Here is a 25433-nt window from a genome sequence, read left to right as displayed (position 1 = left end):
CATTGTGGTGTCACTTCTACAAACATTTGAGAAACAATTACAGTTACAGTGATAGGATGCCACCTGCACAACAAGTCATGCTGCCAACTTTATGGGACCACTTTGGGAACGGCAGCTTCCTGTTCCAACTTGACTGTGCACCAGTGCACAAAGGAAGGTCCATAAAGACAGGGTGTTTGGTGTGGAAGAACTTGACTGGCCTGCACAGAGTTCTGACCTCAACCCAACATAACACCTTTGGGATGAATTAGAGGTGGGACTGTGAGCAAGGCCTTCTCGTCCAACATCAGTGTCTGAATCGGAACAACAGTCAAACATTCCCATGAACACACTCCTTGTTGTGAGGTGGAAACTTTAAAATATTTAAAAGATAAACTCACTGATCCTCTATAAACTGCTCTTGAAAACATGGCAAAAACTGTTGCATTCTACTGGGACACATACTTTTTAGAGTTTATTTGGATTGTGCCACACTGGCAAAAATGAACTTAACCAATATGAAGAAAAAACGTCTGTGCTTTTTAAATGATGGAAGAAAACAAGAATTCTAAGGACTTTTAAAATGTAACCTAGAGAATAAGAAAACCCCCGACAGTGATCAAGAAAATTAAGAATAAAAATAACGTAGAATTGAGATAGTAGATTAAATAAATCCATCCATTTTGTTCCACTTATCCGATTCAGGCACGGCGACACAAGCAACCATTCACACCTACAGCCAACCTAGAGTCCCTGGAGAGAACCCATGCAGGCACGGGGAGAACATGAAAGCTCCACTCAAAAAGACTCCCAGGACCTCCTTGCTGTGAGGCCATATTGCTAACCATCACACCAACATACTCCCATGAATACATAATTAAATAAAATGAGCACATTTGTTCATAATATTAGAACATTTGCCTGAAGTTCTCACAAGTAGAAAGAACAGTGGCCGCTGAGAGATGCAACCATGTGTCTTTAAGCTATATTTTAAATGTAAATAATAGTAAAATATAAGAAGGGCTAGCATAAAGAATAATACAATAGTGTAATAATACAATGCACAGCTTCTGGAGGTTAGAAATCATAATTAGTATGGAGAGACAGATGGTGTTTGGAGCAATGCAGATATCCTGCATCACAACATTTGGATGACGAGCAGCTCATTAATAATTCATTGCCTGTTGTTTGGAGGCTGGATGGCTTCTGCCTGTTGCTGCCACGCTGACTACAACTTTGTCAGAGTGCTCTGTCAGCACTGACAGCTCGCCTTTTAAAGATACAGTTTGTGCAATTTAATCATTTTAAATGACAGTGTTTGAGAGTGTTTTTTGTGTGCGCAGATTGCGGATGTCAGTCAGTGCTGCTGGTTTGGAGGCAGTGGAGAGCTGGACGGGATATTACCTTCTGCCTGATTGTTATATTTGAATTTTATATGTGAAGGTCAAATCAAATTGTTTCCACATGAAGAATACACATAAAGACTTTATAAGCTTGTTATGAACAGAACAGCGTGCTGCAATAATACAAGACCTCGAGAAGCCATGGAGCATTAAATAAAATGTAATCTTTCTTATTGCAGTCACAACCTTTTTTTTGTTACTAAAATGTTTTTTTTTTAATCTAATGATGCATATATTTTGATTTATTACATTTGACAGTCTAGCCATTTGTTGTTCTGATATTTAGTCATGTCACATTAGAGTCAGAGTTTTTCCTGATGTTGACCATGACTCAAAAATCTCAGTATGAACCAGATCAGGGATTTAGAGAAATGTTACACCCCTGTTAGTGTATGATTCTGAGCTCGAGTTACAAATCACCATCGTCACTCCAACAGCTGAATCCTGCATCACTGGCAATCCAGTTAATACTGTTTTAACAACTTTATTTACTCAAAAAAAAGGACACTTTTTTTGCTAAAATGCATAGATATCTGTCTAAGGGGCAGGGATAGCAGTACGTAAAGTGGTTGCCCCATGATCGGAAGGTCAGGGGTTTGAATCCACTGAACGGCCACCCTGAGGTACCCCTGAGCAAGGGACTGTCTCTACACACTGCTCCCCGAGTGCTGCACTGGTGGCTGCCCACTGCTTCACTGGGGGAATAATAATAATAATAATACACATTATTATTAATAAAGTAACACGTGTTCATTACCTTTATAATGTGCGGCCCAATCATGGTTAGTACTATCACCGTCCATAGTTCTAACCCAGGTAATATCCTCAGGCTGTTCGTTCCTTAAACCCTGAACCATGAAATAATTTACAGAATATTCTTTCTTTCTTTTTTTAAAATGGACTCTTGAACCTTCTGATGGAGTAGAAAAATTAATATTAATTTGCATATACGAGTTTTAATTTCATTCAATCTTGTAATATATTTCTTTAAAATGTATCATGCAATTTATTTATATTTATTTCTTTTTCTTTTGTTTTGGGGGGGGGGGTCACTGATGATGTAGACAACTCAAAAAGTCACAAAAACTCATTTATCAAATATGACACACTTGACTGCTTATTTTGATGAGTGAGCTCAGCTAATTTGGACTCAATAACTACTGGTGTAATGTACAGTAAACCTGTATTTGAATTATTGATTTTTTTTTTCTTTTCTTTTTTTGTAAAATCCCCCCCCAAAAAAATACATCTGAAATTGCTTGATTGAGTTACTAATCCTCTAAAATGTCGGGTTACAAAACATCTGCAGACTGCTGATGGGACCAAAGCAGGGGGAAGAAAAGGAGGGTGAGCCGGAGAGAGTTGAAGATGTGGGGCGGTGGTGGTGATGGTGGTGAAGAGGTTGTCATGGTAACCACTTCTCCTGCTGCTGGGGGTGATGATGTAACACTGCCCATAGCTGGGTCTCTTTTCTTGTCCTTGTCCTCCCCACCTACGCTCTCACACATGGCTGCATGTGTGCGACGTGGAGGAGACACGCAGGGACAAAGCCAGTGTCCACTGACTCTACACGACCCATTAACACTAAACGGCCCCTTTGAGCTACAACCTCCTGCAGCCTAATCTCTCTTTTTTTTTAAATGAACAGATTACAGTTGCCTTTTCTGTCTTTTTCAGAACAACAGATGCTTGTAGTTTCAAAAGAATCCACTGCTCTTAAGATAAAACAGCCCTCTCCTCCCTTTGGTCTCCCATAATCGCTGCTCCCCGCCGTAGAGATCACATCATCAAAGCTATGTGTGTGTGCACTCCTTGCATCATTAGACGACAAAAGGTAGAAAACCTCCGCATGGCAGTTAAAAGGATGTTGTAGTAACCCACAGTGCAGCCGATGCAGAGGATGATTCCTGCCACGTGAGGGCGTCGATCAGCTGCTGTGCTCAAAGGCAAAGAACAAAAACAACAGCTGGATTAAACACTTTATTCATAGAAATGTACCACAGGTTGGAAATATACATCAGTCGAAAACAAGGCATGAAAGAGGATTAAGGTCATCCTTCTACGATACTGGGCACAGGAACTAGTACGTGTGACATTTTGGCGCAAACACAAACCATCAACACAACCGCATTCATAAATCTGTTTAAAAAGAGATTCAATTTGACATTTTCAATTATGTTTTGTTTTCTCTCATACATAAAAAAAAATCTGAACATTTTAATGTCTGCTGTAATTTTCTGCTGTGCCTTGTGATCCCATTCCTATCATTCACACCCAAAAAGCAGCAGTTTGTGATTGTCTTCATCTGTACAATTGCATAGTTTGAAGCCAGAGAGTTTGTTTTCTTCTTCTTCTTCTTCAGGCTGCAGCTTCACATCTCTGGCTAAACAGCACCTCCACCACCTTGGGGTCAGCCAGGGTGGAGAGGTCCCCGAGGTCCTTGTCATTGCGAGCGATCTGTCTGAGGATTCGCCTCATGATCTTTCCTGAAGTGGATGAGGACACGATGTTACACAGGAGGCAAGTAGAGGAAGATGATGCCGATTTATAAAGGTGTTGCACTGTTACCTGAGCGAGTTTTTGGGAGCGCTGGGGCATTCTGGATGAAGTCTGGTGTAGCGATTGGTCCAATTTTTTCTCTCACTAAGAAGAGAACGTAGAAAATAGAAATGCATGCCGCATATAATAAAATAAATTATCCTGTAACATAGTTGGCTGTAAATGTACTGCAAACATCATCATTTTATTTCAAAGCCAAATTATAAAAGTATTAAAGTATGATGTTCTGCATAAAAAAATACCCCAAGATGGTATTTTTCATGCTTCTCATTCTTCTTTTTTCTTTCCATTCTTAGTTTTTCTTTGTTTTGTTTTTTCAAGAACATATGGAACATGCTTGAAAAATATGAAATTTTACAGCATGTAGTCGACTGAGTGATTTAGACACTATAATAAAGACACTTTAACCTTTTGACAAAAGCGTATCCCTTACTGTTGGTCTTTCTTGATAAAGAACTAATAATAAGAAGAAGAATTAGACCAGACAATATTTTTTTTTCCACAACTCCCGTATGGGCAAGTTTTCTTAAGCTGTAATAATTTTCAGTCCTGCAAAAAACTAAGTACAACCTTACTGCTTTCATAGCAATTAAGTGGGTAAGTAGCATTTAATTACCATCTGATTGACCACCTCAATAAAAGCAAATTCACCCCAAGGCTAGCAAAAAAACCCCAAAGAGCTGCATGTCAGAGAGTCCAGGCCTTGATTAATATGTCAAATGTTGAATGTTCTGACCGTACAGTTAGAAAAAGACTGAATAGGTATAGCTTTGGTTGAGAGGAATGGCAGGAGAAAGCCTCTTCTATCAAAAAGAACTTGGAAGAACAGCTTATGTTAAGAAAGTTGCATCTGAACAAATGTTCTTTGGACAAATGAAACCAAAGTGGAGATGTTTGTCCAAAGTGTACAAACCCCACACTGGGGAAAAAAACACAGCACAAACACCTCACATGAACTGTCAAGTGGAGATGATCTGGGCTGGTTTTGCAGCCACAGGACCTGGGCACCTTGCAGTCTCTTAGTCCACCATGAACTCTTCTGTATATCAAAGCAGGCCATCTCTCCAAAAGCTGAACACTTGGCTAAAATTGTCCAAGCACACCAGCAAATCTACAACACAGTGGCTGAAAAAAGAAGAATCAAGGTGCAAAGACCCAGTTTTTCCAGACTTAAACCTGATTGAACAACGCTGTAAAGAAGAGTGGGCCAGGGTTCTTCCACAATGATACGAGAGACTGATAAAGTCTTACAAAAAACAACTACGTCAAGTTACTGCACAGTTACTGCTTAGTTTTTCGCAGGACTGTATTTATTAGAATAAGAAAATGTTATATCCAGCAGAAGTTGTATTTTAATCATATTTGTATTTAATTTGAGATTTTATGTAAGATCAAACACAAAACAAGAGACCACTGAGACACAAAGACACAAAGACGCATTCATTTTAGTGGGCTTTCCCTTTAACCCTAATCAAAGGCCTCACCCAGTCTCTTGAGCTCATCCACCAGCGTGTGACTGAACTCCCTGCTGTCTTTGAGGGTGACAAAGCAGTAGAGGCACTCTCCCTTCACCTTGTGAGGTCGACTCACCACCGCAGCCTCCGCTACAGCCCCGTGCTCCGTCAGAGCCGCCTCGACCTCCGCCGTGCTCATCAGGTGGCCTGAGTGGGGAAAAAAGATATACAAGGCCATTGCAGAGATGAATAGCACAATTTCCTGCAGAGGATAATAAATAAAAATGTGCTGAGAATGTTTAAAGTTATTTATGTCAAATTAGATAACAGCCTTAAAATAAGTTCTGAGGGACAGCACCGTACCTGACACATTCAGCATGTCGTCTATTCTCCCTGTGATCCAGTAATAGCCGTCCTTATCCCGCCTGCAGCCTGAGAGAGGACAAAACAAAACTTTATATGGGGTCTCGTACTTCGCTTTGGTGCTTTAGTGAGAAATTGTTCATGGTGAGAACTAAAACTCTATCCTGAGTAATATTCAGTCTGGGACTGATAGTCAGCTAGGGCTGATTCTTGGATCTCACCATCTCCAGTCACATAAAAGCCTGGGAATTTCTTGAAGTAGGTGTTTTCGAAGCGCTCATGGTTCCTGAACACAGTGCGCATTATTCCAGGCCACGGCCTCCTAAACACCTGAAAGAGAGGCATTGCTGCCGTTACTATTTTGAAATTTTACTTGCATCCATCCACTGAAGAGTTCAACAACAAAAAAATAAACTACTTCTAATTTTTTATATAATTATTTAAACTATTTTTAAATAAAATAAAGGTCACATCCAGTAAAAATACTTCCAGAAAGCATAAGAAGGTGAAGAATGTAAATGAAAATTTAAAAAATCTAAAAGTATTTGATTAAATTTAGATAATGAACATGCCGCTGGTTCGTTGGCCAACATTAACATGAAATTTTGAAACATCGTCTTCGTCTTCCTCTCCTTTTTACCACACATGTATTTGTTGTTGCTCGACACGATCACCGTGACAGAGACAAATGAGGCTGTGTTGAATTGAAACTTACCAGATAACCCTCAGCTTCACCTTCCAGCTCCTCTCCGTGCTCGTTGAGGATGGTCGGCTCCACCCCAAAGAAAGGGAAAGTCTGAAATATGAGTTTTGGATTTAATGTGAGATAACTGTTTTCTTCCATTTAATAACTCCCCTGCAGCTGCAGCGTTTCTTTCAGATCATTATCTGGATCATAATAAGGAGAACCAGGCTGCATTTCCTGCCCTGATTTCGTTAAATCATGCTCGTCATTTTCATGCGCACAGGGAAAAACCCTTGCATACCAGCACGACTTGAACTAATGACAGTCCTCACATGCAGGTACGTTTTAGATTTAGAAATGTCAGCGTGGAAGAACTTATCACTTACAGCAGAGCCTGGTTTCAGCGGTGTAGCAGCAGGTAGAGGAGTCAAGACATGACCTCCCTAAGGAGAAAACAAACATTAAACTTCATAGCAACAAAGAGGTAATAAAGCATTTGATATGCCTTGTAAGAATATAATCAATCAGTGGTGTATCTATGGGTGGGCTGGGATGCCTGTTGCCCACCCATGAAAAAGAAAGCAAACAAAAAAGACAATCCCAGTCTTGGCTTCTTTTTTTTTTAATGTCATTGATTATCAAAAGGACTACTTTCCTATTGGGCATTTTAAAGGTGTTAGTATATGCTCACTGCAATTCAATTAAAATTATTAATACCTTTAATTCTTCTACTACTACAAGACATTATATTCTGTAGTTTCACTGTTGTATTTCAATATTGTGGGAGCAGTGTTTTTCTCTTATGTTACTTCCTTGTTAGTTTCCAATACTTTAATTCAGTTTTATTTATATAGCAGCTAATCACAACAGCAGTCACCACAAGGTGCTTTATATTGTAAAGTAAAGACCTTACAGTAATATAGAGGAAAACCCCAACATTCAAATGACCTCCTATGAGTAAGCACTTGGCGACAGTGGAAAGGAAAAAATCCCTTTTAACAGGAAGAATCTGTGACTGGTTGGGGAAAATCCTGCATTGAGGTACTATATATTTTTATCGTTTTATCCCTATTGACGCATACCTAGCATCATCTTAGAATCTAAACACCTACACATCCTGAGCAGAGCTATCCCAACTCATCATACAGAAGTTGTTTCAGACCCTGCAATTCTTCTGAAGAGATACACCTGAGTACGACTTCCTAATAACACCTCTATAGTCAGTTGCTTGTTTCTTACCGTTTCTGTTTGCCAGAAGGTATCAACGATGGGACATCTGCTTTGACCAACCACTTTATAGTACCACTGCCACGCCTCTGGATTGATGGGTTCACCCACAGTACCCAGAATCCTCAGGCTGGAGAGGTCATACCTGACAAGTCAAAAGATTTCCCTTAGATTACATCATTGTGTGGTATTTATCATGCTCTTTGTAGCTCAAAGTCTAAACTTTCTTACTGACAACAAAGAAGGAAACTATCTCTCTTTTCACAGGACTGTGAAAAAAAATCTATTTAAACACTCAGTTAGTGCCTTCTGTTTTTATCCTGTAGTTTATAAGAAGAGGTTTCAATTATTCCCATATTGGGTCATAGCTCTAAATCTGAAAGCACACTAACCAAATTGTTATATAAGAAGTGAGCAAGTTGACGGAGGTCTTTCCAAATCAAGAGAGGCACCATATCAACTGCACCACCTCCCCAGTCAAACTGTGGCGTTAAAGCCAAATTATCTTGGAGCTAACGTTGTTTGTAATTATTTATTTAACTGAGCTGCAGCAGATGATGTGTCCACATACTTCTGTAGTGGCTCACGTCCATACTTCATCAGCAGGCGGATGGCTGTAGGGGCTGTATAAAACTTGGTCACTTTGTACTTCTCAATTATTTCCCAGAACCGGCCAACATGCGGGTGAACAGGGATACCTTCAAACTGCAAAAGCATGCAGACACATGGACACGGAGGTTTGGTTTTCCATTTTTTTTTGTTAAATATTCTATACATGTGACACCTTGCTGATTTGACTCACTAGGACGCTCGTAGCACCGTTTGCAAGTGGACCGTAGGTGATGTAGGAGTGTCCGGTGATCCAGCCGATGTCGGCCGTACACCAGTACACATCATCGTGGTGATGATCGAATACGTACTTGAAGGTCATCGACGTGTAGAGCAGATATCCAGCAACAGTGTGGAGAACACCCTGTGTTAAGTGAGCAAAAAATAGGTCAACAAGGAGACAGAAGACAGCAAAAATAAGGGATCTGTTAATGCTGGCAGGAGAGACGTGTATGGAGGTGTGTTTCTGTGTGCATATTAGTCAAGTTCTGTTTACACGCACTCATAGTGGGGAAATGAATTCCTGTTTGGAATAAAAAACAAGTGCCCATAAGGTAAACCATAACATTTTAAAGTTATGTTTATGTCTTGAGTGAAAGAAACATGTCTGTGTAAAAGAAAAATCCATAAATTCTGTGTTTTCTATAACAACACACACACCACACACACAAATACAATACACAAATACAACAGTGGAGCTTGCGGATAACTTTCAAGGATTACATTTGTGCCTCTCAGCAACAGAAAACCATTAATTCTCACTATTTCATGGCAGATTATGTAAACGCTGGCCCGGTTAAAGTCATTACAGGCTTATCATAGTAGTAAATAGATGCTGCGATTTGTGTAAATGATAAGATTTCCCTCATGCCTCTTGCTGTGTTTGCGGAAAAAAACTCGCCTGCATGTGAACGTCTGCCTCACCTTGGGTTTGCCGGTAGAGCCGCTGGTGTAGAGGATAAAGAGCGGGTCCTCTGCATCCAGCCACTCGGGCTCACACTCCTCAGAGGAGTCCCTCATGGCCTCATCCCACCAAACATCACACTGTGAGTCCCAGGGGGTCTGAATGCACCACAACAGGAGGGAACAAATCAAACTCATAAACCAGATCATTACAGCTGCTTCCCAAGCACACCAGCAGGAGTGCAACATGCCAATTTCAACTCTAATTTAGAATGCCCTGAGGAGATAAAGGGTAAATATTTGGAAAAATATGACAGAACCATTTTTTGGGTTCTGAAATATATTTTTCCCCCTGTAGTTATTCAAATAAAGACATAAATTTGTATATAGAATCGTTTTACAATGTGACAAATATGTGTTTGTCACTATGTGTTCATTTTTCGAGCTGACGAACCTGTAGTTTGTTGCATGCACCTCCACTTTTTGTCTTCAGTGCATGGTGCTTGATGACGAGGCATTTGGTGACACTAGCTGACCCTCTAAAAGAGAAAAAAAAGAAAAGCAGTGAAAGGTAGTAAAAGCATAAAGTCTTTGCCTAATGGATACTGAGTGCATGCATGCTGCTCTGCTTTCCAAGGATTTGCAAATACTGGATTGGGGTCACGTCTTGGTTCTTGTGGGTCGAGCGCCTGAAGTCCCATAAGATGAAATATTTTGTCATGTGTGCACAAGTTATTTATCAAGAAAAAAAGTTTCTTTTTGGAAGTGATTACTGCTGTGTGCTCCTTGTAGACTTAACACAGTTCTTTCCTATATTAGGTCACTGTGAACAGCACAAATCTTGTATGTATACTTTGTGCACAAGATAAAAAAGCATTATATAATTTCAGGGGCTCCATAGATGGGGGACCCACATACACATAAATAAACATACATACGTTCCTGAGCTTTATGGTTTTTTTCTCATGTTTCTCAACTCTGTATTCGTATCACCATAACAGTAACTTCTTCCCTCGTAGTCATGTTGCTATAGCAGATGAGCAGCTTGGGCTTCCCTGATAAAGGTGCTCCATGTTGCTCAGCAACCTCGTTAATTTAAAAGCCTTGCAGTATTATTCTTTAACGTCTCTGATATCAGCTGACTGCTCTGTGTGCGTGCATCTAGTGACTCATATTCCAGGGGCTGACTTCCATTACCAGCTGCAGCCAGTGTAAATAAGGGTGGTTACTGAAATCTGGGAAAGTGTAGGCTTTGTAAGCAGGAGCTACCTTTCCCGGCACTTCTCCAGAGCCTCGGTTGCAATCTGCTTCAGGTTGATCAGTTTCTCTCCTCTGTAAACACCGTCTGATAGGAGACAGAGGGAGGAACAGGTAGAGGCAGAGACATATGATGAGGAAGTAAAAGTAAACAGCAGGGAGTCATCTTTGCAGCTTCTGGCAAAACAAAACATCTCATTGTGGTGCTGCCATGTTGGCGCACATGTTTTAAAGAGACATATTAGGAGCTACTGAATGAGTGAGGACCACAAAAGAACAATGTACACATCAAGCAATCAGTGTTTAGAATAGAGATTGGTGATTCTTGTTTGATCATTTTTAATTTTGTGCTGATTCCTACTTATATAACCAAAAACAAAGCTATGTTTGTTCCTTTGCATATCTTCATATAACTAGAAATTGAAACTCTTGAGATCAAGAGCTTCTTTTGCAGGAATATCTTGGATTAACTTAGGCAGCATTAACCTAACATGTTCTGTTTGACACATCAGAGCTCACAGAGAAAACTCAAACAGGCCCTGCGAAGGTGTAAACTTAAGATTGTCTTGCAGAGTGGTAACAGTGCTTACTACTCAGCTATATCATAATCTGATGTGTGCAAATGGGTGAAATGTGGAGTTTATCCTTCTGCCACACCTTGGGAACCCAGGGACAGGACAAACACTTGGCTGCCTGAAGACCTACCTGCTGTCACCAGTACACTACTCTGGGCATCCACAATCCTTTCACACAGAGACTCACAGGAGAAACCTGCAAACTGAACATGCAAAGAGAAAAACAGAGGACGTTAGATAACAGAAACAATCATTTCAGGAGCATTTGCACGATTTTGTTAAAGAAAGCACTTTTTTTTTTCTCTAGTGAGAATAGGGAGCAGGTAAAAGAGCAACTGGAGAGGAGGAGGTGAAGAAGCCAGGAGTAGATGCAGTAAAGCTGGATGAGTTTATATACCTGGGCTGCTTTGAATTGGATCATCCGAAGCGCGACGGAGGTGAAGAAAAGAGTGCAGGCTGGATGGAGACGGGATGAGTTGTTACAGAGTAAAAGAGAAAGTTTAAAGATGGTAGTGAAGCCTGCTATGATATATGCTTTGAAGATGGGGGCATTGACAAAAAGACATGAGGGATAGAGGATATAATGGATAAAAAGGATGCTGAACATGAAGCTGCCAGGCATTAGGAAAAGAGGAAGATCAAAGAAAAGGGCCATGGGTGTAGTGAGAGAAAACATGGAGGCAGATGATCCACTTTGGCAACCCCTAAACTTAAACCAAACGAAGAAGAATTCCTGGTTTTACCTCCAAATAAAGTTGTTTTGATAATCTTAATGAAGAACTGGCTAAATAACTACATTTTAAGACACTTGCAGCAGGTGTAAATAAGGTTTTTACACAAAATCATCCAACCGATATAGAGTAACATTTAACGTATATTTGGAGCTGTGTTTGTAGTAATTCATTCATACTGACTGTAGCTCCGTGTTTCAGCTGTACCAGATCTTGAGGGAACTAACTGGCTCTTGATCTGCCAAATTCTCCACTTTGATCGCCTACCAGCTACTCAGTAACTGTGTATGTTGCCTGTTTGAGACTGACTAGGTAGCAAAGCATGGGTGTTGAGAGAGGTTTTTTGCAACTTGTTTCAATATAGCAGCTTTAAATGCTTTTTATTTAGTGTGTGTAAGTTATTTTAACTAACATGAGAAATAGGTCATAATTATTAGGAAATATCATTTACAAATTTAAAACTGAGTCAGAACCCTTGAGCCAGACTAGCAGATGTTGCTGAGTACTGAGCCAACATATTCCTTATTTTTAAAGGCTGGAAGTTGTAAGAAGTGTGGATCCTTCTAAAATCCAAAACTAAGCTGTTATGTCTCTGATATTACACCGTGATGGAGTATGCTGCTCCTTCTCATCATCATTTACAGATTTAGAAACCTTGTTGAATTTTACATAACAAAGCAGACACACATTAACTGCTCTTTTCTATGATTGTCATTCACTGCATCTCCTGTCTGGATATCTGGACAAGGTTAATGGTTCACAGAGCATAAAGTTTCAGTGTTGATGACAGCATTATGAATCAGGTCACTGAGGATTCTGGACTCAGCAAAATGTCACTGCATGATTGGCATTGGCTCTCCTGCAAGTTTCCATGGACCAAACCTTTTTGCTCATTCATGATTAATATTAGCAGTCATGGGATAATCTAACAGGCTGGCACTGTCCCAAAGATTGTTATGTTGCCATGCCAAGTGTTGTTCCTGTCGAAAGTAAATTAAACAGATCAAAACTGAGAGTTGGACGATATACAACAATGACTAAGCAAAGACAAGGTCACTTATATCTAACTCTGCCAGCCTTTGCGAGTTATAAAAAGAGCCCACTTTGGAGTCACATTCTAGAGTTATTTTAAGCAGAGCTACTAACCTTTGCATGGAAGAGCAAGGTTAAATATCTAAAAGAGTGTTGGCTTGCTTGCAGAATTGCAGTGACTCTAGTGCCTTCTCAAACTGGAAACAGCCAGCAACTGTCTGACCTATATACTACGTGCAGGTGCTGCTGGTGCTGTGTTCATGTAGAAGACAGCTGATAAACTACTGGAGCAGGGCAGTCTGCACTAAGAGAAGCAGCAGCTCGGGTTCAGACAATGTTTTCTTGTGGAAATCAGAGCAGCAAGAACCAGCAGCCTACATCCTGACAGTCTGCAAAAATGCACCATGCAGATGGCACATATGATACTAGAGAATGCTGCAAGCGAGTCCTGTGAAGAATTTGAAAAAAAGATGAATACCCTAATTTAAAATTTTTTTGAACAGGAAAAAAAAAAGATTTTTCAGTTTTGTAAAATTGTTGCATATGGTGCAAAGTCATAATAGTACTTACCACAATAGAGTGAACAGCACCTATCCTGGCACAGGCCAGCATTGTGTACACAAGCTCTGGGATCATCGGTAGGTAGATAGACACTCTGTCTCCCTTTTTCACACCTTAATAAAAATATATATACATATAAAACAAGTTACTACCACTCTGTATCTCTGAAACTAAGTTTGTCAGCAAAATCTGTAAAGGTATACTTCTGTATTATAATCATGGACTAAATAATTATGGACTAATCATGGACTAAATGGCCATAATCTCAGGTTCTCACCCATTTGCTTCAGCACGTTAGCACAGCGGCAGACATGGCTCAGCAGCTGGCTGTAGGTGATGGCCATTTGATGATCAGGTGAGTTTCCCTCCCTGATAAGACAGCAAACAAGAGAGAAACTTTCAAATGTATAAATGTATTACAAAACCTGTCTGTGATTCTACAGAGGTCTCTTGGTCTGTTTTGGTAAACAATTGCACACAAAAGTACTTTCCCACTTTCCCCAACAGTGTTGTCCGGTGAGTTCTTTGAGTTCACAGTAGAGATAACCTGTTCCCGTTGTTGCTAAGTCTATATCAGGCTTGGATGTTTGTCAGGATAGTTATTTGGAAAACAATTTGGCACACTTGAAGGGGCAGCAGAAAGCATGGTACCAAGCCAAATGGGAATGATGAAATAAATGACTGCAGAGATGAAATTCTGCAACTGATAAATGACTTCAAGATGTGATAGAAAATGTTGTAACTCAGCTCTGTGTGAAATAGCCTGCATATATGTTGTCAAAGTCTTTATTTATTTTTTGGAAAATGTACAGCAGAGCAAACCAAATTCAGTCATGGCGTTCCGCAGGGGTCGATCATGAGACCTCTTTAATTCCAACATTTATATGACTCCACTTGCAAAAATATGAGATAATCAAATTTCCCATATTTAATCTATACTGATCTATACAAATACTATAGAAGCAGATTACTTTTATATTAATATGTGTTTATTTTTGATTTGTCGCTTAAACTTCTTTCACAGCCCCTGATTTTTGTTGAAATGGGACTCTTTGCAGCATTTTTGCTGTTCTATTTTTTTTTTTTTTTTTGGCATTGTTCTACCACTTTAGACAGTTGTGCAAATTATGCTTGGACAAAGCGTGAGCTAAGGTCCCATGAGTGATCGACTGTTGCTCAAAACAAACCATGTGGAAATTGATAACTTGTCACCACAGCTGATAGTTATAGTTTCCTTACAGAGTGTACTAAAATAGTCATGGCAAACACGTAAGCAGGTATATCATACAAGTGCTTTGTTTTAGTGTAAACAGCATTAATGCTCTCCTACAGGTGATTTCCAGTATGCCAAGTTCCACTGAACCCTTATATTGCTGAGCATGCAGAACAACCCTCCTGTTTGCTAAGCTTAAACAGTTGACAGAGCAAATAATAACTGTCATAATATAATGATAAAACATCATAAAGTAGAGGCTTTATTGTAATTTGACAAGGGCGCGGGGTGATCAGCACGCAACTGCAGGTTCAAATCATTTAAATGGCTTAAAATTTAAAGCTAGAATAAGTTTAAAAATGTAATGTGTGTACATTCATCTATCAAGTGAAGTTAGTTGCTCTAGTTAGACTTTTTGTAGTTGATTAATCAAATAGAAATAGAGTTTTGCATTATAAAAACAATAAGAAATTGTTAGACAGATAGTGTATAAAATCTGTAAACTGTTATCTTCTGCTTCTGACAGGAAGAAGAAGCACTGCTGTAGTGATGTGTGCTGCCTGTGGTTTGTTTTGGTGTTCTGGGGTCAGCACAGGGGACACAGCAGTTGTTTTTGACTGGAATACTTAGCATAACTCCAGACAGCGTTTCCCATCATAGCTATTATTTCCTCTGGGGGCATGCTGGTGCTTACCAGTAATAGGCAACCTTTTCACCAAGGCTCCCCTCCCTCACATGTCTGTCCAAGACATTATAGCACATGTTGGTTTTGGCCCCCTCCATGCATTTCACATAAATGCTCCCTTTCGTCACATCGAAGTTGTATTGCAGCACCGGCTCTGTTGCAGGCTTCTTCCAGAAGAACTCATCAGCAACCTCTTTCCAGAAAGCTAAAACAGAGGATACTTTTGATCAATGTTATGGGATGCAGATAAGGCAGATTAGCACAAAGAGATACTGCATGCAGACAGGCTCAAAGGGATATGAATGGCAAGGAAGCACTGCAAGCGCTGCACTAAAAATACAGACAAGTTTGACCTACCTTCTGGATTCTCCAGAGACTTTTGGTACAATGCCAGATATGAGTTAAAGTCGGGCACATGAGCATCCTTCTGCAGGTCATTAAGAGGGTAGTACATTTTGTCCTGAGACTCAGGAACAACCATTTTGGAAGTACAGATGCAGACAGGCCTATATCATCTGAGAGTGAGTCAGAAAATGGTATAATCTGAGTCCCTGCTGGTCTGTCTGAATCCTCCTGGGTGAGGTAAGAACACTACAAGGCCTGTACTGAACCAACACAATTCAGCATGCAGAAAGACCCACCCTAATCCCTGATCTGCAGGCTCTGGCTCAGTCTGCTTAGAGTCAGGGCAGCCAATCAGCTCATGGAGTGCAGCACTCCCACTTTTTCATTGGATGAGCCATCCCTGGCCTGCTGATCACATTATGTTTCTAAGCAAGTGGGTGGTGGAGGAGGACAAGGAGGCGGTATACCCCCAGCAGGATAAATGCTGGGGATTCAGGCAAACATTTATTTTGAAAGGAGGAGGCTGATGGGTGCTCTTGGTGAAAAGAAGAAAATAATAATAATAGAGACGTATGAAACAATTATTCACTTTCAGAGTAAACAAACAAACCCTGCCCAATCCCCAATGTATGTCTGCTATGAGAGACAGCTCCTGAATCCTTTTAACACTAACATTTCATAAAACTTAGTCTTTTAAAAAATACATTTCTTATAGAAAAGCTCACTGTAAAACCCCTGCTTCCAGCCTGCTTTGCTTTAATTCTCTGACATTGCAAACATTAAAAATAGCACAGTTAAAAAATACCCTTAGAGAAAAGAAAAAAATATTCCACTGACAAAACACATGTGAAAAACTTAAAAAACAAAAAAACAAATACAGAAATAATAAAAATATTTTATACTCGGTAGAAAATAAGTTATAACAATTTAACCTGAGACAAACTATTATTCGCAATTTTATAATGTCCGCTTCTACTTTCAGCTGCTCCCTTTAGGGGTCGCCACAGCGGATCATCTTCCTCTCACCCTATCCCTCCTATGTCACGTCAACATTCTCCCTGTCCTGTTTCACTGCATCCACGAATCGCTCTGCTGATGCAGTGATTTCCAGTCTTGTTAATCCTGGTCACTCCCAACGAGCATCTTCAACTCTGACACCTCCAGCTCTGCCTCCTGTCTTTTTGTTACAAGCACCGTCTTCAGATACTGCAGGTCTCACTACAGTCTTTTTCATTCGTGCACATGTGTTCTATTCTGACTATAATTCATTTTCCCTGGAGTGCATACCTCCACTTCTCCAGGCTTTTCCCACCTGCTACCAACTCTCACTACATCAGAATATACGAAGACTCCTGACCTCTGTCTGTCAACCTGTTCATCACCACAGCAAACAAAAAGAGGCTCAGAGAGATCCCAAAGGTAATCCCACTAAATTTATAGCAGTATTTTTACTGCAGTATGTTGTCTTTTTAATGAGCACTTTTATTAAAGTAATATTAGATATTAGTTAAAAGTTTCTTGTGAAGCATTTTGTATAATTTTGTTTGACCGTTTTTACTGCGTCTTTATTTCTTGTACTCTGTTATTCTGTTATCATATTTTAAATGAAAATGTTCAATATATATTTGCATAATTTTGTTTTTTGAATGTAGAAGAAATTTTCGCAAACATTCAACGTTGATTGACTTTGAGCTCCAACTTGAATCTGGGATCGATTCAGCGCAGAGACGTACAGACGTCACGTCGTGCTTCAGACAGTATGAATCGAACCTGAGCGCGCTTGTGTTGATGTCGGCTACCGCTGTCCCGTTCATTTCCTAACGCACCGGGACCAAACTTCAAGCGACAAGATGTTTCTGTCTGCTGCTGTTCGCTCTGCAGTGTCGCAGGCGGTACGGTTGTGATTTTTTTATGGTTCTGGGGAAAAGTTTGGGTGCAATTTTAGATAATTTGGAGAAAAAAATGCTATGACTCTTCACAAGGGCATGCAGTGGAGGCCGCTCAGCAAAATGACGTTGGGTAACACTAGCATGCTAGCTAAATTAGCTTTCTGCTGTCAAACTTTTAAAAGGCGATCGCTGGAAAAATGGGCAGCGAAAGGAAAACATACGCGTTAGAATGGGTTTTAGCAGGCTCGTTTACATGCAATTGGCTTTAACTTCACCCTATATAATTGCTTGCATGGCTACTGTAAATTCACAGTATGGCAAAACACAGCAATATGAATCACCTCATATTAATCTAGCTGGAAACTTGGATCAGATAACACTGTTTGCGATTTACATAAAATAATGATTTACATAAAAGTGGCTCTGCACAAGAATCGTGAAGTTGTTTTGTTTATAGTAACAGCTTGCGAAAGCTTTAGATCCGTTAAATATCAATTATACTGTGCAAAGTTTCTACTAGTAAAGTAGTAAAACTGCACATTTGTTACTGTACATGTACTTAAGCTATCCAAAGTAAAAGTATTCACTATGCAGAATGTCACATTTCACAGTCATACACATTACATCGTACTATCAGATCATAAATATTGATTATATAAGTATAATCAATCCAACATTGCAATTGGGGCTCATTTTAATTGTTTTGTATACAGCTCTGCAGCTTAAACTTTAATGATAAGGCATAATTTGTTACAAGATGTGTATTTAATATTATGGTGATGTAGAATTATTCGCAGCTTAAGATTTCAAGAAAATTCAGTAGTATAAATGTAGTACAGCAAGTAATTTCTAAATATAGTGGACTAGAAGTAGAAATCTATAGATTTGGGGTTATTTAGTTTTCGTAACTTCTTTCGGACCAGTGGGAAATGTTAAAATATACACTAAGAGGTTTATTTTACACAACTTTACCCACCTTTACGCTATTGTGTCATACTTTATGTAAATATGATTTTCCAATAAGCATTTTAGTGGCATTTTACACTTCACAGCTTTAGAGGAAGTTTTCTCAAAATATTTTTTTTCTAATACTAGAAAACAAAAATCTTAACTTTAGGCTCAAACCTTCCATTTTATTGCTGTCTGTATTTTAAAGATTTATTACTAGTATAGTTTTTACATTGAGCCAGTCAGTCAACAATTACCTACAGTCTTTAGTCTTGCAATCTTTGGATCATTGATGTGAGATTAATATTTTATTATGTCTAAGTGCATCAGTTCTGTTTAAAATATGACTTGAAGGAGTTTAATCTACAGACAAATAAGACATTTAGAAAACTAACAGATGATCTTAAATCACAATGTTAATTTGACATCTGCAGTTTCACCCCTTCCAGTTCCTGGTTCACTTCAAACTTTTTTACTCGAACACCTGTATTAATTTACCAAGGGCACACATAATTTGAAAATAAAATTAAAATAAAATAGAAATTAAGTTAACGTTTACTTCAATATTATCCTAGTTTTACATAAAAACCTCATGTTTTTGGTTGCACCACCTGATGTTTTGGGTTTTAGTTATCGCTGAACTAACACAACTTCAACTTAGGTCTTAAAGAATGAACTCCTGCAAGTCATGAATTGGATTCATTATTTTTAACATATGCTGTGCACTCAAAAGTATTGCATGTAAGTGACATGTTTGCTGCAAGAAATGTTGGCATTTGAGATCAGTTTGAATTTAGTTCCATGACATCACTAGGTATTTTACCTGTTTTCTTCTGTTTTGCAGGCCAGGAGTCTGCATCAGTCTGCTGTACGTGCTGGAGCTGGTGGCATTTTTGTGGTGAGTGGCACTTTCTGTTCCTCAGTGCACAAAATGTGTAGAAGGTGACAGACAAAAACAGAGAGTACATGCGGATGCTGTACAGGGTTTTTTTTATACTTTGTGTGAGCTCATCATGGTAGGTTACTACAGATCAGCAGCTCATGGAAAATTTTGTAAATTACAGCAACAATTTGTAGTCATTTCTAATATTATCTATATTACTACTAAGTTTAATTGTTACTGTTCATTTTTCAACTCAGTCAGTCTAGCTGTTACTATGTCACACTAACATTGTTTTTTTAAAGTTACACTGGGGCAGAAGTTCACTTACTTCTGCAATGTTTGTCTATTATTGAAAAATGAATTATTCATGTAAATACATTTTAGAAGGGTTAGGAAAAAGACTTGCCGATGGGCTTCATAAAACAGGATTAAACAGCAACACCATATCAGCTTTCTTTACTTGGTGTATGCATAAACAAATTTTCACAAGCATGGACTTTAATCATGAAACTTTTAGAAACTGTATTTGTCCTAGCCTTGTCTTATTTCAAAAGTGTATTCTGTCTTAGTGAGTGCTGCTCCAAAACCGGGGTTACACAGGTCACGGGAGATGTGGGAGTCCGATTTGCATGTAACAATTGAGGCAGAACGATGGTCGGAATAATGCCAGAAATGTTTAAATGTAACCATATCAGATACAGACTGACCCATTACAACATTCTCCATCAAACTTACATTACGCCACAAAAATTAAATAAATATAAACCAGTTTCCTCTTTGAGGAGCGTTTGTGTTTTTGCACAAAGGTAAAGGCATTCTGGCATGAATTTTCCAACATTACGTCAAAGGTTTTAGAGCTACTCTTTCCATTAGATCCTCAAATATGATTATTAGGGGATTTTAAAGGTTGGTACCCAATTACGAAAAAAGCCAACAGAAGTTCCTGGAACTGGCTCTATGTGTTGTTAGAAAGTGCATAACCATTATGTGGAAGTCTGACTTCCAACTACCTATTTTTAGATGGATCTCAGAGATATATACAGTAGATGTGTCCCACTTAAAAAGATCACCTACACTCTCAGAAACAACTATAATACCTTTGTTAAGATTTGGCAGCTATACCTGGCCTATATGAACACTATACCAGCTCCGTTATTAGACTGGTAGAATTAAATGCAAAGGTTTTTAGAACTTATAAACCTACTGTCATCAGTGTCAAGTATTGTCCTTATGCTGTATTTTTGTTATCCTCATCTGTTTGGGTGGGTTTGGAGATGTGTTTTGTCCATGCTTCACTAACTTGAACATTTGCAAAAAAAAAAAAAAAAAAGGCTCAGCCATTAATTGAAGACACAGCTCGGCAGTATGTTTGTGCAGGATTGATCCCAGTGGTATCTGTTTTCCGAAAGACCTTAATTTATCCAGGGAGGAGCCATTACAGCCACACAAAAACATCTTGTGAAAGTTTCATGCAGTGGAAACTCTCCTTGGTTCCATAGTCCCCCGGTAGTAACGTTGTTTTTAACCTGTACTTGATTTAAAAAAAAAAAAATGGTTATGACACTCTTCTTTAATTAATGCATTGGTTGGCTGCTTTAAATTAAAAAACAAAACACAAAAACATTAAATTTCTTCCCCCCTCAATTTCTTTATTGCACAAAGGAGCCTTGCTGCTCACAAGGGGGCAGTGTGTGCAGAAGCAGAAATAATAGTTGTCTGTGTTGAGTCTGTTCTCTTGCTGGGTAGTAGCACCTGTTTCCCTCTGGGCTTACATGATGAACTGTTAATATTTTATCAGATACTGTTTGCAGCTCACAGATCTGTTACTCACGCATGAAAGTGGTAGCTGTTGAGGAAAAATTCAGCCTCAGTAGAAGCTTCATAAGATTTAATACATACACAGATAATTATATACCGAAGACGATTATGTGTGTGTGTGTCTGTTATAAATAAAGTTTAATCTACTTTAATGTTATCCTTATTCTTTTTTAGCACAGAGATACTCCTGACAACAACCCTGACACACCTTTTGAGTTCACTGAGGAGAACAAAAAGGTGAGCCTCGCATCTGTGTTGAACAGTATTTTTTTTAAGGATGCACTGATGTGGTTTTCATTACCAGTAATAGCAGATAATTGCGGGTATTGATTTTGTGTTATTGTACAAAAGCTGGAATTTCTTTTCAGAAATACCCAAGTTGATTGGCTAGCTTTATTTTGTAACTAATTTAGTAGTTATTTAATTGCCTCTTCACCTTACTACACCAGACACAATGTATTTTCCTGGTGTTTTTGTAGAAAAAAAGCTCAACGATAGATGGCCTACCTACTACTGTACAGTGCACTACAATTATAGTATCATTTAATTCATGTACATGAATTATATCAGGACTATTTCACTGTATAAATTGGCCTTATTGTTAAAATAAAAATGGGAAATACAGTCATGGAAAAATATCTTTTTCTGTTCACTGTAGAGGATTGAGGCGATCACTTCAATGTACCCAGAAGGACACAAGCAAGCAGCCACCATCCCCGTGTTGGATTTGGCCCAAAGGCAACATGGATGGCTCCCTATTTCTGCCATGAACAAGGCACAGTCATATTTTTAGTGTTTTCCAGCAGAGTGATGCTCGTCAAGCTTTTCTGATGATAACGAACACATTTTATATAAATTTTGTATTTCAGGTTGCAGAGGTGCTGGAAATCCCTCCAATGAGAGTATATGAAGTAGCAACGTTCTATACGATGTTCCTACGTAAGCCTGTGGGAAAATACTTCATTCAGGTCTGCACGACAACACCCTGCATGCTCTGCAACTCAGACAGCATCGTGGAGGCCATCCAAAACAAACTCGGTAAGAGTGATTTTCCATTTTATGCTGAGAAACCAATGAAGAGATGAAAACAGATGAAAACAAACTTTTTTTTATTGTATATGTTTGAGATAAACAGAGACTGAGAACAAATGTATAAATATACAGTTGCCAGTGGTATTCAAACAATATCAAGCTGTAGCATCAAACAAGATTGAAATCAAGCAAGGAAACTGTCAACACACTTGAGCCAACGTTACATTTAATAGAGGACAACGTTTGTAATTTAAGTCAACCAGAGTGAAGTTTTACTCTTCTTTTTAACTCACATATGTGGCTAACAGCTGTGGCACGTCAGGCTTTAATGCTTGAGTTAAAAATATTTGTTGTTTTAGTAAGACAATCTGTAGAGTGTCAGATGAGACTAGCTGAATATAAAGCGTCTCTCCATTTGGTTCTCCACAGGTATCAAAGTTGGGGAGACTACTCCAGACAAGATGTTCACTGTAATAGAAGTGGAATGCCTGGGTGCCTGTGTAAATGCTCCAATGGTTCAGATCAACGACAACTATTATGTGAGTGCTCGAGTCCTCTGTGCAGATGGTTTCCATACTGAACGTTTTAACTAAATTAACTAAATTAGATTAAAGCTCAAACGAGTTTCACAAAGAATGTGTACAGAGAATTTAGTCCTCAGCACCGTTTCTGGAGTGTTCCTCTCATGTGGAAAACAGTGCAGGTGTGACACAGCCTGCAACATGGAAGACTCCAAAGGAAATTAACAGCGGGGAGAAAAAAATAGAGAAATAATCAGCTATAACACGAGTGTTGTCTTATTCATTATATTAGTTTGGAAAAATATCAACTTCTAGAACCAAGTGTGATCTGAAAAGTTTTCTTTTTGGATTCTTTTGCGGTTAAGCACGTGAAAATAATTCTACCATGGGAAATTTAGTTATTGCAAGCCGAGCTTAAGTGAATTACCCAGTTAAAGATGACTGTGAAGGAGGAATCCTCCGCAACACCTCAGCTTGCTGAGATATCATTATTAGCAAGAAAAGGCACGATGTGTTAATACCAAGAGTACCTTGTGCTGAGGTTGGCATTTTTTATGTGAATAATTAACACTCAAGCAATGCACACAGCCTTTGGAGATTAGATTAATTCAGTCATCAATTACACATTTAGTTTTACTCAGGATGACACAGTTTGCAAATAAGAGCTTGAACATGTGTCGGGTTGTTCAGGGGCTTCTAAATATGAAGGTAGAAGCAGCTTTGGAGCAGCACAGAGGCAGTATTAATTAAGCCTACCACCCGATTCAGTCTTTGTACATACGAACATTGTGAGGTTTGAAAAAATGCCATAATGGTTTTGGGCAAGTCTATATCATTCATTTTTAACACTATGGTTCAGCTCTGCAATAACATAAAGTAACTGTACTTTAAATAAAATAAAATAATTCATTTTAAAAAAGCACTATTTGACACTTGTATCCTCTTTAGCACGACTTGAAAAAAACCTAAATCTGTCAGAGCTGGTTTGAATTTACTGACAGTTAAAGTCAGTTATTATTGGCTATAGTTATTAATGGCCATAAAAAATAATTGATTGGAAAACTGGGGATGCACTGATCATGAAACTCTGGCCCGATACTGATGTTTAAAATAAGCCAAAGATGGTATATGCACTTCTTTTTCCCTGTTTATCGTTTTTCTGTTGTTGTTTACTTCCTCTTCTTGGTTTCCTCATGCAGCCAAACCAAAAAAAAAAATCTTCAGTACGAAAATACTTGCCTGTTTTAAAGTTGATTAGCTTTCTGTTATGCTGTATACTTTATAGTATACTTTAAAACTGATATGATACATTTTAGTGAACAAGGCTGATATTGGCTCATATTGGTACATTCATAGATCTTACTATTGATAAATTGGTGCAGCCCTGCATGTCCTAAAGATCAATAATAAGATATTTTGAAAGTTGGGAAAAGTTGCTGTTGGGTGAAATACAGTCACTGACTGACATCTCACATTGATGTAGTATTTATCTATTTATTGAATTTAGAATAAATCATCATAATTTCCTTTTAATTACAAAGATAGTATTTAAAGTATTCCCCTGTCTTTAGAATATAATAGATCTTCTTACAGATTGGAGGATGTGAAAATCAAAACATGGATCATCAGATAACCAAAAGCTAAGCTGCTCTCATCTCTTATTGTAGGAGGACCTTACACCAAAGGATATTGAGGATATTATTGATGAGCTTAAGGCAGGCAGAGTCCCTCCACCAGGACCCAGGTACGTGCAAAATTTGCATATTAGATTCTTATATAATTTTAAAGTCATATGTGAACTGATTGTAGATGAAGACATTTGTTCTTTTTCTATAGGAGCAGCCGATTCTCCTGTGAGCCTGCAGGCGGACTGACTTCACTGACAGAGCCTCCTAAAGGACCAGGATTCGGTGTAAGATCGGACCTGTAGACATTTCTGGGCCACTATCTGCTTGCTACAAAGGCAAGCTGTCAGTGAAACTGTTATGGTTAAGTCAAATATATTGTGTAAATAAACTGTTCCTGTACATGTTCTCAAGGTGTCTGTGTCTCACTTACGTGGATTCCAACAAGGAAAACAAAACTGGAAACATGAAATGCAGGATTTATAGTAGTTGTTATATTTCTAGATACTTATATGCAAAACTGGCTAAAGGACTGGAATAGTAAAGCTTAATACGTCAATGTAGGCCTAAAGCTAAATATATTTTGTGCATATTGTGATACTACATAAATACTTTGATGTGGAAGTTATGTGACAGTTTCCACCTTCATCGCCACTTCAGTGATGGCCACCTATGGCAAGCTTATGAAGGGTTTTTACTTAGGTATGAATCACATCCTTTGTACACCCAAATTAATTCAAATATGACATCTCAAAATGACAGCATAGCACATGCACAATAAGATACATATTCCTACCATGTATGCCCCTATGGAAAAATCGTGATTAAAAGCTCACAGCACAAGCTACAGCTGTTAGATGTTTGAAATACTACACATGATAAAACAAAAAGTATAAAGCCTTTTTAATTAACATTAGCTCTACCAAATTCATTTTTGTTCCTTCATATTTTGTTCTGAATTTTACTAGATGTAAATATATTTTAGTGGACCAATTTAAAGATGTCTTTCAATTACTGTGGATCAGTGACATTTAAATTGTTTATTCATAAAGAAACCCTTTGGTAAACAGTAAATACCACCAGATATCATGCTGCTACGCATGGTGTAACAAATTATGATTAAATTGTAAAGTTAT

General features: G+C 38.6%; 2 protein-coding genes across 2 annotated transcripts; one reads left to right on the top strand and one right to left on the bottom strand.

The window, feature by feature from the left end:
- Nucleotides 1–3349: 3349 nt before the first annotated feature.
- Nucleotides 3350–15897, bottom strand: acss2l (acyl-CoA synthetase short chain family member 2 like). Its single transcript, XM_003448458.5, has 18 exons — nucleotides 15594–15897; nucleotides 15246–15441; nucleotides 13616–13707; nucleotides 13348–13451; nucleotides 11145–11217; nucleotides 10452–10527; nucleotides 9637–9721; nucleotides 9204–9341; nucleotides 8473–8643; nucleotides 8242–8375; nucleotides 7683–7815; nucleotides 6830–6886; nucleotides 6474–6554; nucleotides 5980–6088; nucleotides 5759–5827; nucleotides 5426–5602; nucleotides 3951–4025; nucleotides 3350–3868 (listed from the first exon to the last, which is right to left on the bottom strand). Exons 1-18 carry the CDS (start codon nucleotides 15715–15717, stop codon nucleotides 3741–3743), a joined length of 2022 nt encoding a protein of 673 aa, XP_003448506.2. The 5' UTR covers nucleotides 15718–15897; the 3' UTR covers nucleotides 3350–3740.
- Nucleotides 15898–17309: 1412 nt separating this feature from the next.
- ndufv2 (NADH:ubiquinone oxidoreductase core subunit V2) lies at nucleotides 17310–24706 on the top strand. Its single transcript, XM_003448459.2, has 8 exons — nucleotides 17310–17473; nucleotides 19263–19316; nucleotides 21294–21356; nucleotides 21778–21894; nucleotides 21989–22157; nucleotides 22581–22690; nucleotides 24340–24416; nucleotides 24509–24706. The coding sequence occupies exons 1-8, from the start codon at nucleotides 17432–17434 to the stop codon at nucleotides 24600–24602; spliced, it is 726 nt and encodes a 241-aa protein (XP_003448507.1). The 5' UTR covers nucleotides 17310–17431; the 3' UTR covers nucleotides 24603–24706.
- The last annotated feature ends 727 nt before the right edge of the window (nucleotides 24707–25433 follow it).

This window comes from Oreochromis niloticus, linkage group LG18 (genome assembly GCF_001858045.2).
Source record: "Oreochromis niloticus isolate F11D_XX linkage group LG18, O_niloticus_UMD_NMBU, whole genome shotgun sequence".
Lineage (NCBI taxonomy): Eukaryota > Metazoa > Chordata > Actinopteri > Cichliformes > Cichlidae > Oreochromis > Oreochromis niloticus.
This window is presented reverse-complemented; position numbering and strand designations above follow the sequence as displayed.

Bases quoted from the DNA above. Each gene is read 5' to 3' on its own strand.
- acss2l (XM_003448458.5), bottom strand. From the start codon at position 15,717: ATGGTTGTTCCTGAGTCTCAGGACAAAATGTACTACCCTCTTAATGAC. The intron at 9,722-10,451 runs GTAGCTCCTGCT...TTTCTCTTTTAG, and splicing joins CTGGAGAAGTGCCGGGAAAG to AGGGTCAGCTAGTGTCACCA. The intron at 7,816-8,241 runs GTATGTGGACAC...TTGACTTGTCAG, and splicing joins GGACGTGAGCCACTACAGAA to GTATGACCTCTCCAGCCTGA.
- ndufv2 (XM_003448459.2), top strand. From the start codon at position 17,432: ATGTTTCTGTCTGCTGCTGTTCGCTCTGCAGTGTCGCAGGCG. The intron at 17,474-19,262 runs GTACGGTTGTGA...TCTGTTTTGCAG, and splicing joins GCTCTGCAGTGTCGCAGGCG to GCCAGGAGTCTGCATCAGTC. The intron at 19,317-21,293 runs GTGAGTGGCACT...ATTCTTTTTTAG, and splicing joins GAGCTGGTGGCATTTTTGTG to CACAGAGATACTCCTGACAA.